Below are 14,725 nucleotides of genomic sequence, written 5' to 3' on the forward strand. Positions count from 1 at the left end.
ACTGGTGCTCTTTCATGCCGTCCCTAGGAGGGGTGCGTCACTTGAGTGGGTTGAGTCACTGATGCGATCTTCCTTTCTGGGTTGGCGCCCCCCCTTGGGTTGTGCCGTGGCGGAGATCTTTGTGGGCTATACTCGGCCTTGTCTCAGGATGGTAGGTTGGTGGTTGAAGATATCCCTCTAGTGGTGTGGGGGCTGCGCTTTGGCAAAGTGGGTGGGGTTATATCCTTCCTGTTTGGCCCTGTCAGGGGGTATTATCGGATGGGGCCACAGTGTCTCCTGACCCCTCCTGTCTCAGCCTCCAGTATTTATGCTGCAGTAGTTTATGTGTCGAGGGCTAGGGTCAGTTTGTTATATCTGGAGTACTTCTCCTGTCTTATTCGGTGTCCTGTGTGAATTTCAGTATGCTCTCTCTAATTCTCTCTCTCTCTTTCTTTCTTTCTCTCTCTCGGAGGACCTGAGCCCTAGGACCATGCCTCAGGACTACCTGGCATGATGACTCCTTGCTGTTCCTAGTCCACCTGGCCGTGCTGCTGCTCCAGTTTCAACTGTTCTGCCTGCGGCTATGGAATCCTGACCTGTTCACGGGACGTGCTACCTGTCCCAGACCTATTGTTTGACCATGCTGGTAATTTATGAACATTTGAACATCTTGGCCATGTTCTGTTATAATCTCCACCCGGCACAGCCAGAAGAGGACTGGCCACCCCTCATAGCCTGGTTCCTCTCTAGGTTTCTTCCTAGGTTTTGGCCTTCAAGTTTTTCCTAGCCAACGTGCTTGAACACCTGCATTGCTTGCTTTTTGGCGTTTTAGGCTGGGTTTCTTTACAGCATTTTGAGATATCAGCTGGTGTTAAAAGGGCTATATAAAAAAAAAATGATTTGATTGCCACAGATGTCTCAAGTTTTGAGAGAAGTCCAACTGGTAATTTTACTGCAGGAATGTCTACCAGAGCTGTTGCCAGAGAATTTAACGTTAATTTCTCTACCATAAGCTGCCTCCAACGTCATTTTAGAGAATTTGGCAGTACTTCCAACTGACTGATTTTCTGATTCAACCACCTACCTTTTACATTTAAGGTATCTGTGACCAACAGATGCATATCTATATTCCCAGTCATTTGAAATCCATAGATTATGGCCTAATCAATGGATTTAAATTGCCTGTAACTCAGTATGTATGTATGTTGTTGCATGTTGCGTTTACATTTTTGTTCAGTGTATTTTCCTAAATGTTCACAGAGCCTTAGCACGGAATGTTTTGCCATAAGAGAACACATTTTACATTTGACAGCTTCCACATGACGTAAACAAAGTGTATCACTTTATTACTTCTTACAAATTGTTTTACATTTTTCTTCTTCCCAAATCTGAAAGCATCAGCCTTCATTAGATTGTGACTTTTTTCAATTGACAAACTACAATGATCACAAGCAAAGTGTATCATGCTTTCATACATCAAAATACAGACAATACAAAACATACTGCATTTACTCTCATACGTAGATTGTGACTGTTTAAATCATTATATTAAATGAAAGTGGTCATCTATAGAAACCTGAGAAGAAACTTCAGTCTAGAGGGCTTCGAAATGTGAGTGGAATATTCAACATGACACATTCAACATGAAACTCAGTCACCAATACAAGGCACATAAGCTCATTTTTGTACAGAGTTACTATTATTCCTTAGTATAGAGAGTGATTGTGTCCCACAGCCCTATACTATATTTAGGCCCACCTGATCTGACCAGAAACCACTCAGGGCCCTAACTATAGGCTAAACCACAGGGAGGTGTGTCTCTCAGTCTCTGTATCCCTGAGTGGAGTGCAGACTGCAGTCATGCTGGGGGGTGGTAGTGGTGGTGGTGGTGATGGTGCTCGTGGTGGTGGTGGTGTTCATGCCTCTGAACCAAGGGGATCAAGCCCCCAGAGGAGGAAGGCAGGCTGGACAGCACCACACTCTCTCGCTGCACATTGAGTAGGGTTCTGGTGGGGGACCCAGCCTCTCTGGCCCTGGAGCGAAGCCTCTTACTCTGGCTGTGCTGTAAGGGGAGTTGGGGCTGGGAGTATGGCTGAGAGGGGTGGCACCATTTGGAGGGGTGGTGGCCATGGAGCTTGCTTGATTTATCCCTACCTCCTCCTCCCCCTCCTCTGTCTCCCCCCACTGCCTTGGCTTGGCCCCTGAGAGACCTGAGGAAGGAAAGGCCCCTGCCTCTGGACTCTGTAGGGCCACAGTTCTTCCCCACCACCACTGAGCGGCGCTGCTGGTCTGAGCGGGCGTCCGGTCTGGGCACCTGAGAGGGGGCGGGGATGCAGAGGATGGAGAACATCATGTTATACTGTCATTTCTCTTTGTTGAATGTCATTCATCTCTGGTGTAGTTTCAGTAAAAACCATGTTGACTTTAATGATCTGTGCCTCAAAAGTGCTGAAAATAAATGGTCATTGTGTACCTACCTGCATCGTCAAACTTGGAGGAATAGTTCTCTATCCCAGCTAGGTCTAAGTAGTGGTTCCTGCGTTCTGTGTTTTCATCCACACAGTGAAAAGTCCTCTCTGGGCTCCCTGCCTCCTCCTGCTGGACTTCCTCTTTTCGGTCCCCTGTTCTGGAGCTGCTGGAGGGGGCCACCACCAGTTTGACCTTCAGGGCTGTGCTGTTACATGAAGGCTGCATGGCCGACGCTTCAACCACCTCATAGATGGACTGCATGAGACTGGACATATCCTGTAACATAGAGACACACACAGACACCATTAGTAAGACTGCAGGGTTGACTTAATCTTAAGAGAAAACTCATAATGCCCAAAAGTTGCTTGTTGTAGCTGTGTGAAGCTACCGTACCTCATTGGTGACTTTACCACTGTTGTCAAAGTGATACAGTGTGAAGATCCACTCCTGTCGAGTGTCATCCTCCAACACCACATTGCACTCTGTGTCCTGTAACCATGAATAATTGTCACTATTACGCAGACCCTTTTATGCGTTCTTACATTTTACAAGTGATCCCAGGAATTGAACCCACTAGCCTAGCATTGACGTTCCATGCTCTACCTACTGAGCTACAGAGGACCAAACACAACAGGTACCATATTATGGTCATCAAACAAATCCCTGCCAGACTCTGTAAAGATTCTATAGATCAAATCCTTTTGTAGTTGTAGTGTACAGGATAGTAAAAGACCAAAAGCCACTCACATCAACGTGGCTGTTCCTCTTCCTGGGCTGTCTGAATGGAATGTGGATGTAGCTCTCTCTCTCCTTCTCCCCTCCCTTCTCTGATGGCAGTACCACTGTAAAACAAACAAAGTACAGTGAGGGGGAAAAAGTATTTGATCCCCTGCTGATTTTGTATGTTTGCCCACAGACAAAGAAATGATCAGTCTATAATTTTAATGGTAGGTTTATTTGAACAGTGAGAGACAGAATAACAACAAAAATCCAGAAAAACGCATGTCAAAAAGGTTATAAATTGATTTGCATTTTAATGAGGGAAATAAGTATTTGACCCCTCTGCAAAACATAATTTAGTACTTTGTGGCAAAACCCTTGTTGGCAATCACAGAGGTCAGACGTTTCTTGTAGTTGGCCACCAGGTTTGCACACATCTCAGGAGGGATTTTGTCCCACTCCTCTTTGCAGATCTTCTCTAAGTCATTAAGGTTGAGGCTGACGTTTGGCAACTCAAACCTTCAGCTCCCTCCACAGATTTTCTATGGGATTAAGGTCTGGAGACTGGCTAGGCCACTCCAGGACCTTAATGTGCTTCTTCTTGAGCGACTCCTTTGTTGCCTTGGCCGTGTGTTTTGGGTCATTGTCATGCTGGAATACCTATCCACGACCCATTTTCAATGCCCTGGCTGAGGGAAGGAGGTTCTCACCCAAGATTTGACTGTACATGGCCCCGTCCATCGTCCCTTTGATGCGGTAAAGTTGTCCTGTCCCCTTAGCAGAAAAACACCCCCAAAGCATAATGTTTCCACCTCCATGTTTGACGGTGGGGATGGTGTTCTTGGGGTCGTAGGCAGCATTCCTCCTCCTCCAAACACAGCGAGTTGAGTTGATGCCAAAGAGCTCCATTTTGGTCTCATCTGACCACAACACTTTCACCCAGTTGTCCTCTGAATCATACAGATGTTCATTGGCAAACTTCAGACGGGCATGTTTATGTGCTTTCTTGAGCAGGGGGACCTTGCGGGCGCTGCAGGATTTCAGTCCTTCACGGCGTAGTGTGTTACCAATTGTTTTCTTGGTGACTATGATCCCAGCTGCCTTGAGATCATTGATAAGATCCTCCCGTGTAGTTCTGGGCTGATTCCTCACCGTTCTCATGATCATTGCAACTCCACAAGGTGAGATCTTCCATGGAGCCCCAGGCCGAGGGAGATTGACAGTTCTTTTGTGTTTCTTCCATTTGCGAATAATTGCATCAACTGTTGTCACCTTCTCACCAAGCTGCTTGGCGATGGTCTTGTAGCCCATTCCAGCCTCGTGTAGGTCTACAATCTTGTCCCTGGCGTCCTTGGAGAGCTCTTTGGTCTTGGCCAAGGTGGAGAGTTTGGAATCTGATTGATTGATTGCTGATTGATCAAAACTGAGATTAGGAGCACTCCCTTTAAGAGTGTGCTCCTAATCTCAGCTCGTTACCTGTATAAAAGACACATGGGGGCCAGAAATCTTTCTGATTGAGAGGGGGTCAAATACTTATTTCCCTCATTAAAATGCAAATCAATTTATAACATTTTTGACATGCGTTTTTCTGGATTTTGTTGCTGTTATTCTGTCTCTCACTGTTCAAATAAACCTACAATTAAAATTATAGACGGACCATTTCTTTGTCAGTGGGCAAACGTACAAAATCAGCGGAGGATCAAATACTTTTTTCCCTCACTGTATATTCTCTTTAGCCTTTGTGTTTGCTGTTTACAGACGATAATACACACACTGTATCCCAGGTTTCCCCGACAAGCAAGGGGAATTCTTAGTTAAGATATGAACCATACCGAATCAAACAGGTCAATCATTGAGTAAGTCTAAGATGTTAAGTTAATGATGCATGCTAGACTAGAATCAGTGCAACAGTAATGTGATCAGCCTGATCCACTGAGCTGTCCTTTCTCTACTCACCCTGTAGGGGGCTCTTATCGTTCAGGGACTGCTCATCCTTCACTTCCCTTCTGCACAATTCCTGGAAAAAGAGGGAGGGGAGCAATGGACCAAGTGAGAATTAGGAGAGAAAAAGTCACAGAAGAGGGGGGGTAGAGATAGGGAGAAGGAGAAAGACAAGAAAGTTTAAATGATGTGAGAGCAGGTAATCTTTGATCATCTGGGGGCCTATTGTTTGTCATCAGCTGGGTAAATAACACTGTGAGAACCAGCTCCCAGCTGGTGTTTTCAAGTTCACCTCAACTTCCGATAAATTCAATAAAACCATATGTGTTCTATAACTAATCAGATGTTATGCAGACACAGCTCTAAATCCACGCACACACATAATAGAACGCTAATTCGATATACAAGTAGCTAGCAAATCAAATTCTATTTATCACATGCACAGGACCAGTAGTAATTAACTTCCCCTTTGGGATGAAAACTGTGCTTCTAATCTGCCCCCTGATCTCCTCCGCTCACTGGGACAGTGTGTTCTACAGTTGATGTACTGAGGGTCAGCAGAGAACCCCGGAAACTTGTCACGTGGGACCGAGTGGGGAACAGAAGGTCAAGATGTCACTACCCTGAACACAGGAGCCACAGACAGATGACTGACCTTCTCTGTCTGTGTCTCGTTTCTCATCTGATCTTCCTGAGAGATAAAATCTGCCAGGGTCTGTTTTCCTAACATTCGAAGAGCTACTTCTGATATCAGAGTCCATAAATGACTGACATTAGCTCAAATCTACCTCATAATCTAATGTCCAAGAAGCAGAAGACAAATGTCTATTCCACTTTCCAGCAGCATACCACCCTGCATCACACTCCTGGCTTGCCACTGAAGCTAAGAAAGGTTAGTCCCTGCATGGGAGACAAAATGCTACTGGTAGTGGTATTGGAAGGCCAGTAGGAGGCACTCTTTCCTCTGATCTAAAAAAAATGTCCCAATATAGTACCACAGCATGAGTCATAATACCCATAAAGCCTAGTGGTGAAACAAGGAAATGGTCCCAATTGTTTTTTCACCATTCATTTTCCCAATAGGGGATTTTAGAAACACTTAAAATAAGGGCTGTGTTTCCTGTAGGTTTACCCTGACGTGACGTTTTGATGACCATGTAAATCTCTCTAGGACAAGCTGACTTTTATCAATAAATTCACCTGTATTTACCCCCCAAAAATGAAACGCTAATTAGCAGCTAATGTGGCTATGATAAAGAACTACAAATGCCATGATGATCTAGACGAGACTGCCGAATCGAGGCAAAGGTAAGAATCTCTCAATTAACTATCTAATGTTAGCTAAATTGAGTAATTAATCAACTGGCCCAATTTCTTTAAATGAAGAATTCTGTGAACTGTCTTGTGCAAGTTTTATATTGACACAATACCTGTTAGCAAAGGTGTCAGCTAGAGATGATGTGCAGGGATTTGTAGTTTTGCATTAAATCTACTTTGATGCTAATTAGCATTTTTGAATCTGAGCGTAGAGCTGAATATATTTTTAAAAGTCAGCTTGTCCGAGAGAGATTGACATGGTTAATAAAACATCACGCCAGGGTAAACCTACACAAAACACAGCCCTTATTTTAAGTGTTTCTAAAATTTCGGATGGGAAAAACGACTGGTGGAAAAACTATTGGAACCATTTCCTTGTTTGACCGCTAGGTTTTATGGGTATTAATACACCTCCATTGCCAGGGCAGTGGTTGGGGATGTTGCCCTGTGAGTGTGCTGTCTATTGGACGGGATGTTAAACGGGTGTCCTGACTCTCTGTTGTCACTAAGATCCCATGGTGCTTATCGTAAGAGTAGGGGTGTTAACACTGGTGTCCTGGCTAAATTCCCAATCTGGCCCTCATACCATCATGGCCACCTAATCATCCCCAGCTTCCAATAGGTTCATTCCTCTCCCCTGTAACTATTCCCCAGGTCTTTACTGTAAATGAGAATGTGTTCTCAGTCAATTTACCTGGTAAAATAAGGGTACATTTTTAATAATCTGTTCTATTTTATTCTGTTCTCAGAGAGGGAATAAAGCACTGGAGAAAAATAGAACCTATAAGGGTAAATTTACTGTAAGAGAAGGCAGGCAGGCAGTCATGCTCATGCCATGACCATGCCAGCTGTGACATCACTATATCCAGTAAAAGTAAATGCATTAAGTCACTCTTGGTATTACGGTAATATCATCTACAGAGTTCCCATATATGTGTAGAACTGAACGTCCCATATGGAAACAATAACACACAGTCTATAAATTTACTATGTTCAAAAACCCGCTGAGACTACAACCTATTTATAATGCCTATGGGCTCAAAGCGGATGTTAACTTCAACTAAATCCACTGGGTAGTTGTTGCTTGGTGAGTACCCACACTTTGAAACTAGGTGTTCCCTTGAACGGTGTTGAGCATATTGCATGTGCTATCAAGACCAATCAAGATCTGAGCATATGATATCCAACCCTCTGTTGCAACAAGTCAGAAACCATCCCTTCAAAAAAGGACAGTGAAAGCACCAAAACATTAGATCTGTGCGTCTAACTGTCTCCACCACAGACATTCCCAGCAGCCAGCCGCCCACAGCTCTGACAGATGCAGATGAGTAACAAAGAGCCTGTGGAGTCTGAGAGGACCATGCTGACAGATAACCCTGACTGCTGATGGCTTCAACCAGCATACCAGCCAAACCCCTGCCATCGACCGCCACACTCTGCCTGCTATGGGCCCTTTCATCTGGGGTCGGGTTACCAACCGAGAGGGGAGAGGAGCGGGGGCCTTTTCCTGCACTCAACTGGGTGTCACCAAGCTTTGCATCCTGTCCTGTCGCCCCCCTCTCTCCCACCCGCCTTTAGTTAGAGTCAAACGCAGAGCCCTGAGAAGAGAAGAGAAGAGAAGAGAACAGAGCTTTGCTAAAAACCTCTTGGCGCACCCATCCCATTAGCGGGATCATTTTTGTCAACATCCGCTGAATTGCAGAGCGCCAAATTCAAATGAAATTACTAAAAATATTAAATTTTCATGAAATCACAAGTGCAATATAGCAAAACACAGCTTAGCTTGTTGTTAATCCACCTGGCATGTCAGATTTCAAAAAGCTTTTCGGCGAAAGCTATCCAAGCGTTTATGTTAGGACATCTCTCTCAGCAGACAAAGCATTACAAACAGCTAACAGCAGAGTAGATTGGTCACGAAAGTCAGAAAAGCAATAAAATGAATTGCTTACCTTTGACGATCTTCGGATATTTGCACTCACGAGACTCCCAGTAACACAATAAATGTTCCTTTTGTTCCATAAAGATTATTTTTAAATCCAAAAACCTCCATTTGGTTGGCGTGTTATGTTTAGAAATCCACAGGCTCGAGCCGTCACGAAGGGGCAGAAGAAAATTCCAAATAGTATCCGTAAAGTTTGTAGAAACATGTCAAACGTTTTTTTATAATCAATCCTCAGGTTGTTTTTACAATAAATAATCGATAATATTTCAACCGGAGTGAGAGAGATAGGAGTGATCAGAGAAAATGTCTGCTCCAAGCTGCTCACGTATGCAAAACTCTGCTGGCACCCAGCCATCCAATGACACGATGTGGTCTTTCTCGCTCATTTTTCAGAATAAAAGCCTGAAACTATGTCTAAAGACTGGTTACACCATGTGGAAGCCATAGGAAAAGGAATCTGGTTGATATCCCTTTAAATGGAGGGAAGGCATGCAATGGAACAGAGAGGTTTCAGGAAAAACAACACTTCCTGGTTGGATTTTCCTCAGGTTTTCGCCTGCAATATCAGTTCTGTTATACTCCCAGAAAATATTTTGACAGTTATGGAAACTTTAGAGTGTTTCTATCCTAATCTGACAATTATATGCATAGTCTAGATTCTGGGCCTGAGAAATAGGCAGTTTCATTTGGGTACGTTTTTCATCCAAACATCAAAATTCTGCCCCCTACACTCGGAGGTTTTAACAATCTCTCTTCCTGCCAAACAATACCTGGATAGGTGGTTGATCATCTCTCTTCCTGTCAACCAATACTTGGATAGGTGGTTGATTGTATGGGGGTGGGGCTGTATGGGGAAGGATGGTTGCTTCATCACAGGAGTTTATGTGAAGCAGCTTCTGTTATTTACCTTTATTTATTTATTTGTTATATACATAATAGGAAGATAAGTCTCTTGAACTTGGTATACAAGTTGATATTCAAAGAATGTAAAGGGGGTTGGGGTTGTTTTCAGGCTCAGGCAATAGTTAACGTTAAGTCAGAGAATAACCATTAAGAAGATCTCATTTTCAGAGGTCTGGCCTTGCTCACAGAAACCAGATGTGAGTGATTTCTGGAGGGGAACTGAGGGAGGGATTTGGATGTTGAGCTGTAGTTGGGTGAGGAAACGCTGTAGCCAGAGTCTATACAAGTACCTAGCTATAGAACTGGGCCTCTCTCCAACTGCCCAATCAGTTCTGCTGGCCATGAGGGTGGAAAGCAGTGGGAAATGTTCAGATCATTGTGGGTAGAGATGTCCAAGGGTTCTTACCACCTAATGATATGACCATGGTCTCTTTCTCTCTTTGTCTCCATCTGTCTCTCTTTCTTTCTCGCTCATCCTCTGTCTGAGCTATAGCCCAACAAACAAGGTGGGTAACCAAACATGAAAGGGTGAGCCAGCCACCTGAACAATCCAATCTGTGTTTGGGAAAATCGGTTTCCCTGGCTTAGAGCTGGAATGTTCTGGGAGGCGATTTCAGCCCAAATATAATCACAGTCCAGAATCTGAACAGTAGAATAATAAACAGAAACCTCTGGTACAACAAACAGGACAGAAACACCTTGGTGGAAACAATAAGAGGAGGACTAGAAGGAAGATTCCTTCTCCAAACCCAAGAGAATGACTGGCCCAGTTTAACCAACACTGTTGTTCCAAATAGAAATCCACACAGAGACAGTGATGCAAACGGCAATCCGATTCTGATATGATTGGTTGCATTTCATCAGACAACTTTTTTTATACTTAGTGTTTGTACATTTTACAAACTCTCTGGCTCACTTGACTGAGCTGTACCTGATCCAAACCTGCCTTGGATAAACAGGTTTATTAATGAAAAGTGCCTTTGTTATTGCCTCAGGTGATATTGTCAACACTCCACCCTGAGTCATTGTAATTAAACAGAAACAGTATGTCAATATTGAGGTTAATTGTTCCACAAGTCTGAAATTGTTTAACATCCTGATGGAAATTAGGTTGTCTTACAGATATCGAAATGGGATTTTTTTTAACTACGCACACTGAGTAGAATCACCACAGAATTATCTTTACGGAAATGAAAGCACACATTCATTCAGAATTTTGCTCCACTCTTTGAAGTTGAACAGCCAGAAGATGAGAAGCTGGAAGAAAGAGGGATTCTTCCAGGACTAACAGTGAACAGGGTTGGTGACGGAGAGCTTTGGTGTCTCACTGCAGGACTAACAGTGAACAGGGTGGGTGACAGAGAGCTTTGGTGTCTCACTGCAGGACTAACAGTGAACAGGGTGGGTGACAGAGAGCTTTGGTGTCTCACTGCAGGACTAACAGTGAACAGGGTGGGTGACGGAGAGCTTTGGTGTCTCACTGCAGGACTAACAGTGAACAGGGTTGGTGACGGAGAGCTTTGGTGTCTCACTGCAGGACTAACAGTGAACAGGGTTGGTGACGGAGAGCTTTGGTGTCTCACTGCAGGACTAACAGTGAACAGGGTGGGTGACGGAGAGCTTTGGTGTCTCACTGCAGGACTAACAGTGAACAGGGTGGGTGACGGAGAGCTTTGGTGTCTCACTGCAGGACTAACAGTGAACAGGGTTGGTGACGGAGAGCTTTGGTGTCTCACTGCAGGACTAACAGTGAACAGGGTGGGTGACGGAGAGCTTTGGTGTCTCACTGGGTCTATGACCTTAGGCTGCAGGATGTTGACACAAGTGATCTAGGACATGTGACCGCTACAGCCTGGACACCCCAATGAAGGGTCAAAGTTGACACTATAATCAAGCTTCATTACTGAAAAGAGGATAAACAATTAACATAATCTTAGACAGCCAGACACACACATGAAGTGCCCAGGCAAATAACATAGAGTATACCAGTACACTACAAACTGTAGCTAGCCAGGCCCCCTGCTGACAGTTACATATGCGGTTGTGCCATGGAGCCGCTAATGGTGGAGCTGGAATACTGAATCACAGGAACAATTGAACTGCCATTAAAAAGGCGTGGAGGACCTGGGTCTCATTATAGAAACCTGGCAGGCTCAGCCTTTCTTTCCTAATAACAGGCTCCAGAAAGACAGCAGCATGGACCAACACTTCATTAACACCTCCTACCCACCATGAGTTCAAAATGACACTACTGCAGGCATTCAAAATGGCTCTATGCTACATCTTCCCAAATGTGACCATCTCATTAACAGTACTAAGCCTACATGTGAAGGTGTTCCACCCACAACCAGACACTCCGCCTACCAGACCTTGTCTCCCCCTGCCAGCACCAGATGTGGGGTTTCAGTGTGGCGGTAATGAAAGACCCTGCTGTTCTGGACAGCGGCCATATGCATTTCACACAGACATGGGGGGGGGGGAGCCCCTCTCCAAACACCTTTCATGTCCCTGGCTTGGCTGTGTGCTTATACTGTTCTATCATCCTGTGGTTGCTTTGCCTTGGCTGGGACTGGGAGGGAGGGAGGAGCAGACCTGGCTGAGACATCATGCACATGTGATTCAGAGTCAGTGAACCCTAGTGTGAACACCAGTGTGGACTCAATGTGAGCATGAAGTGGTGACTGACAGTGTTAATCCTCTATGGATGGATGAATCAGGATGTAAACAAGACTGAGAAGGCAGCAATTCAAAATGTTATTTGTTGTTTACCCAGATGGTACAGTTGTTTACCCAGATGGCTGTGATTTATGTATAAAGATTGATGAATAAAACACCATGTATTAAATAGAGAATTGTCAATTTGCTTACCTTTGTCTTAGATAAGAAGCGATGTGTGATACACTGCCTTCATCTTTTCATTAGGATTCTAAGCTCTTCCACTCTGGGCGGCTGTGGTCCATTCAGCTACCCTTTCACAGGAATCCACCATTCTGGTTCTTGTTAGCGTCATTATCCAAGTTCAAGCCTCTCAACTCTAATGACACACATGTGTCTGTGTTGCTTTCCATTTACAGGCCTTTCTGGGCCAGAAAGAGCCAGAAGCAGATGCATCATGAACATGGTCCAGAGAAGGACGCTAACCCCCCAGGATGCAAAATACAAACTAGAGTTTGGTAAACAACTGACTGTTAGCATTGACAAACTAAATAACTGTCCTAGAGAAGTAGGCCTATGGGGATTTAGGTGTGAGAAGGATTTGGCAGCAGGGTATTTTTATTTTTTATTTAACTAGGCAAGTCAGTTAAGAATTAATTCTTATTTACAATGACGGCCTAGGAACAGTGGATTAACTGCCTTGTTCAGTGACAGAACGACAGAGTTTTACTTTGTCAGCTCAGGGATTCGATTTGGCAATCTTTCAGTTACTGGCCCAACACTAATCTCTAGGCTGCCTGCCGCCCCAAATATGGCTAGTGACTGTCTGATGACTCTCTCTCTCTCTCTCACTGAAAATCTGCAAACAGATGAAATGTTCATTCTATTTCAATATCTCTGGAAAATGCGTTGTACAGTACCTGCTTGAATCTGATTTTGTGGGTGTGGAGGTCCGTACATTCCAGCTCTCTCTGACAGGTGAGCACATTGGCAGCAAAACTACCACCTGGAAGAAACAAACAAATAGAAAAATAAAGTCTCTATCCTGCATAACACTATGTTTGAGAGACATACATTTGAGAACTTCCTAAAGGTGATTCTTACCTTCAGGATTTTCTCTGCGTTTACAGGCTATCCAAATTATGCATGGAATGGAAACATAAAAGAGAGAAAGAAAAGATTGTTACATTTTGGTTATTAAGAGATATACAGTAGCCCCTGAAACTAAATACTAAAAGATTGTTACATTTTGGTTATTAAGAGATATACAGTAACCACTGAATCTAAATACTAAAAGTCTCACCATGTTTTGATTGGAGTTTGCCCATATTTTGTGGTATTTCCTCTTGTGCCTTGAACCTTCATCTATTTGCGCATTGATCAAGACGTCTTCATCATCTCCCATTGATAACAACAAAGACAGTTGTATCCTGTATGCACCGATATGTCGTTTTTGCCATTAAGTTATTATAGGGTTGAGATAGACAAGAGGACCGAAGCTTCGTGAAAGTGCACACAAGTATGTTGGACAGAGAGAACTTGCGGAGTTTATTATGGAAAAGAAACGAATAATCAATATACAGAGGGTACAGCACATCCTGCTGGCCATTAGGGGAAAGTATTTTCTCAATTTTTATTGAGCGCATACAACAAATGAGCTCACAATGACATAATTTAACGCGTGCATGATGTGTCTTTCGTGTAAACATAAAATAAGAGCCCTTCATTATGCAAACGTTTTATTTGTTTAGTATCTAGATCGCTTTTTCCCTAAATAGGCTACTGTATATTGGGGCAACAGGTAGCCTAGTGCGTTGGGCCAGTAACCCAAAGGTTGCTAGATAAAATCCCCGAGCTGACAAGGTAAAAATATGTCGTTCTGCCCCTGGACAAGGCAGTTAACCCACTGTTCCCAGGCCATCGTTGTAAATAAGGATTTGTTCTTTACTGACTTGCCGAGTTAAATAAAGGATACATTAAAATATATATATTGCCACCCAGTGGTGTCTGCGTAATTTGCGCATATAATGGACCAGGGACTGAATGACCTTAGATCGCCACTTCAGTTCCTATCACCTTGTGATGTCTATCTTCTGAAACAAGCCCTTTCTGGTCAAAGAATCCTCAACATTCTTCATAATATTTCTAACCGGGTTGGTGAGACAAACGCGGTAAACGCCTCCCACTCCCTAAATGTTCACTCCCCAACCCCTCTCACTGCACAATTTTTCACTTCCCAAACCTTCACTCCCCAACCCCTCCCACATTTCACTACTCAACCCTTCACTCCCATCATTCTTATCCCTTCACTCCCATCATTCATCATTCAGCCCCTCCCATCATTCATCATTCTTATGATGGGAGGGGCTGATGTACGGACCGTCTCTACTAACCACCAACCTGGAGGAAAAGATGGACAACTATGACGACAAGAACTCTTAAGAGTGTTCGCTGGCTAGCGGTAAATCTGTCACTCTTTCCGTTTCCCCTATAGTTTCCATGTCACATTAGTGCTATTCATACCAAGGCTCTGTTGTTGATGACAGAGGTTGGTGGGGGTTGTGTGATGAATTGCGTGTCTTCCACATTGCTGTATACTGATTATTACTACAAGCTTCCTTTCAAAATCATCAATATGACCACTCCTCTTTCGTTGTTTTCAATCACATATTACCATCCTGTGTATTAAGTCCACTCTCCCGACACACCACACCAAACTCACTCCTCAACCCCTTAATTCTCCCACAGATTATACCGGAAGATACGGGAGTCCTGATGGACCAGGGCAGAGGTGGTGAC

General features: G+C 44.0%; 1 protein-coding gene across 1 annotated transcript; it reads right to left on the reverse strand.

The window, feature by feature from the left end:
- Nucleotides 1–1,326: 1,326 nt before the first annotated feature.
- Nucleotides 1,327–13,436, reverse strand: LOC139392187 (protein naked cuticle homolog 2-like). The gene is made up of 8 exons (XM_071139972.1): nucleotides 13,230–13,436; nucleotides 13,031–13,057; nucleotides 12,847–12,932; nucleotides 5,125–5,185; nucleotides 3,196–3,290; nucleotides 2,842–2,937; nucleotides 2,454–2,724; nucleotides 1,327–2,304 (listed from the first exon to the last, which is right to left on the reverse strand). The coding sequence occupies exons 1-8, from the start codon at nucleotides 13,252–13,254 to the stop codon at nucleotides 1,838–1,840; spliced, it is 1,128 nt and encodes a 375-aa protein (XP_070996073.1). The 5' UTR covers nucleotides 13,255–13,436; the 3' UTR covers nucleotides 1,327–1,837.
- Between the last annotated feature and the right edge of the window lie 1,289 nt (nucleotides 13,437–14,725).

This window comes from Oncorhynchus clarkii, chromosome 32 (genome assembly GCF_045791955.1).
Source record: "Oncorhynchus clarkii lewisi isolate Uvic-CL-2024 chromosome 32, UVic_Ocla_1.0, whole genome shotgun sequence".
In the NCBI taxonomy this organism is placed as follows: Eukaryota; Metazoa; Chordata; class Actinopteri; order Salmoniformes; family Salmonidae; genus Oncorhynchus; species Oncorhynchus clarkii.

What these genes read in the sequence shown, in the direction of transcription:
- LOC139392187 (XM_071139972.1), bottom strand. Translation starts at nt 13,254, where the DNA reads ATGGGCAAACTCCAATCAAAACATG. An exon ending in ACGCAGAGAAAATCCTGAAG is followed by an intron (nt 12,933 to 13,030) that starts GTAAGAATCACC and finishes TGTTTCTTCCAG; the next exon opens with GTGGTAGTTTTGCTGCCAAT. An exon ending in ACAAAATCAGATTCAAGCAG is followed by an intron (nt 5,186 to 12,846) that starts GTACTGTACAAC and finishes CTCTTTTTCCAG; the next exon opens with GAATTGTGCAGAAGGGAAGT.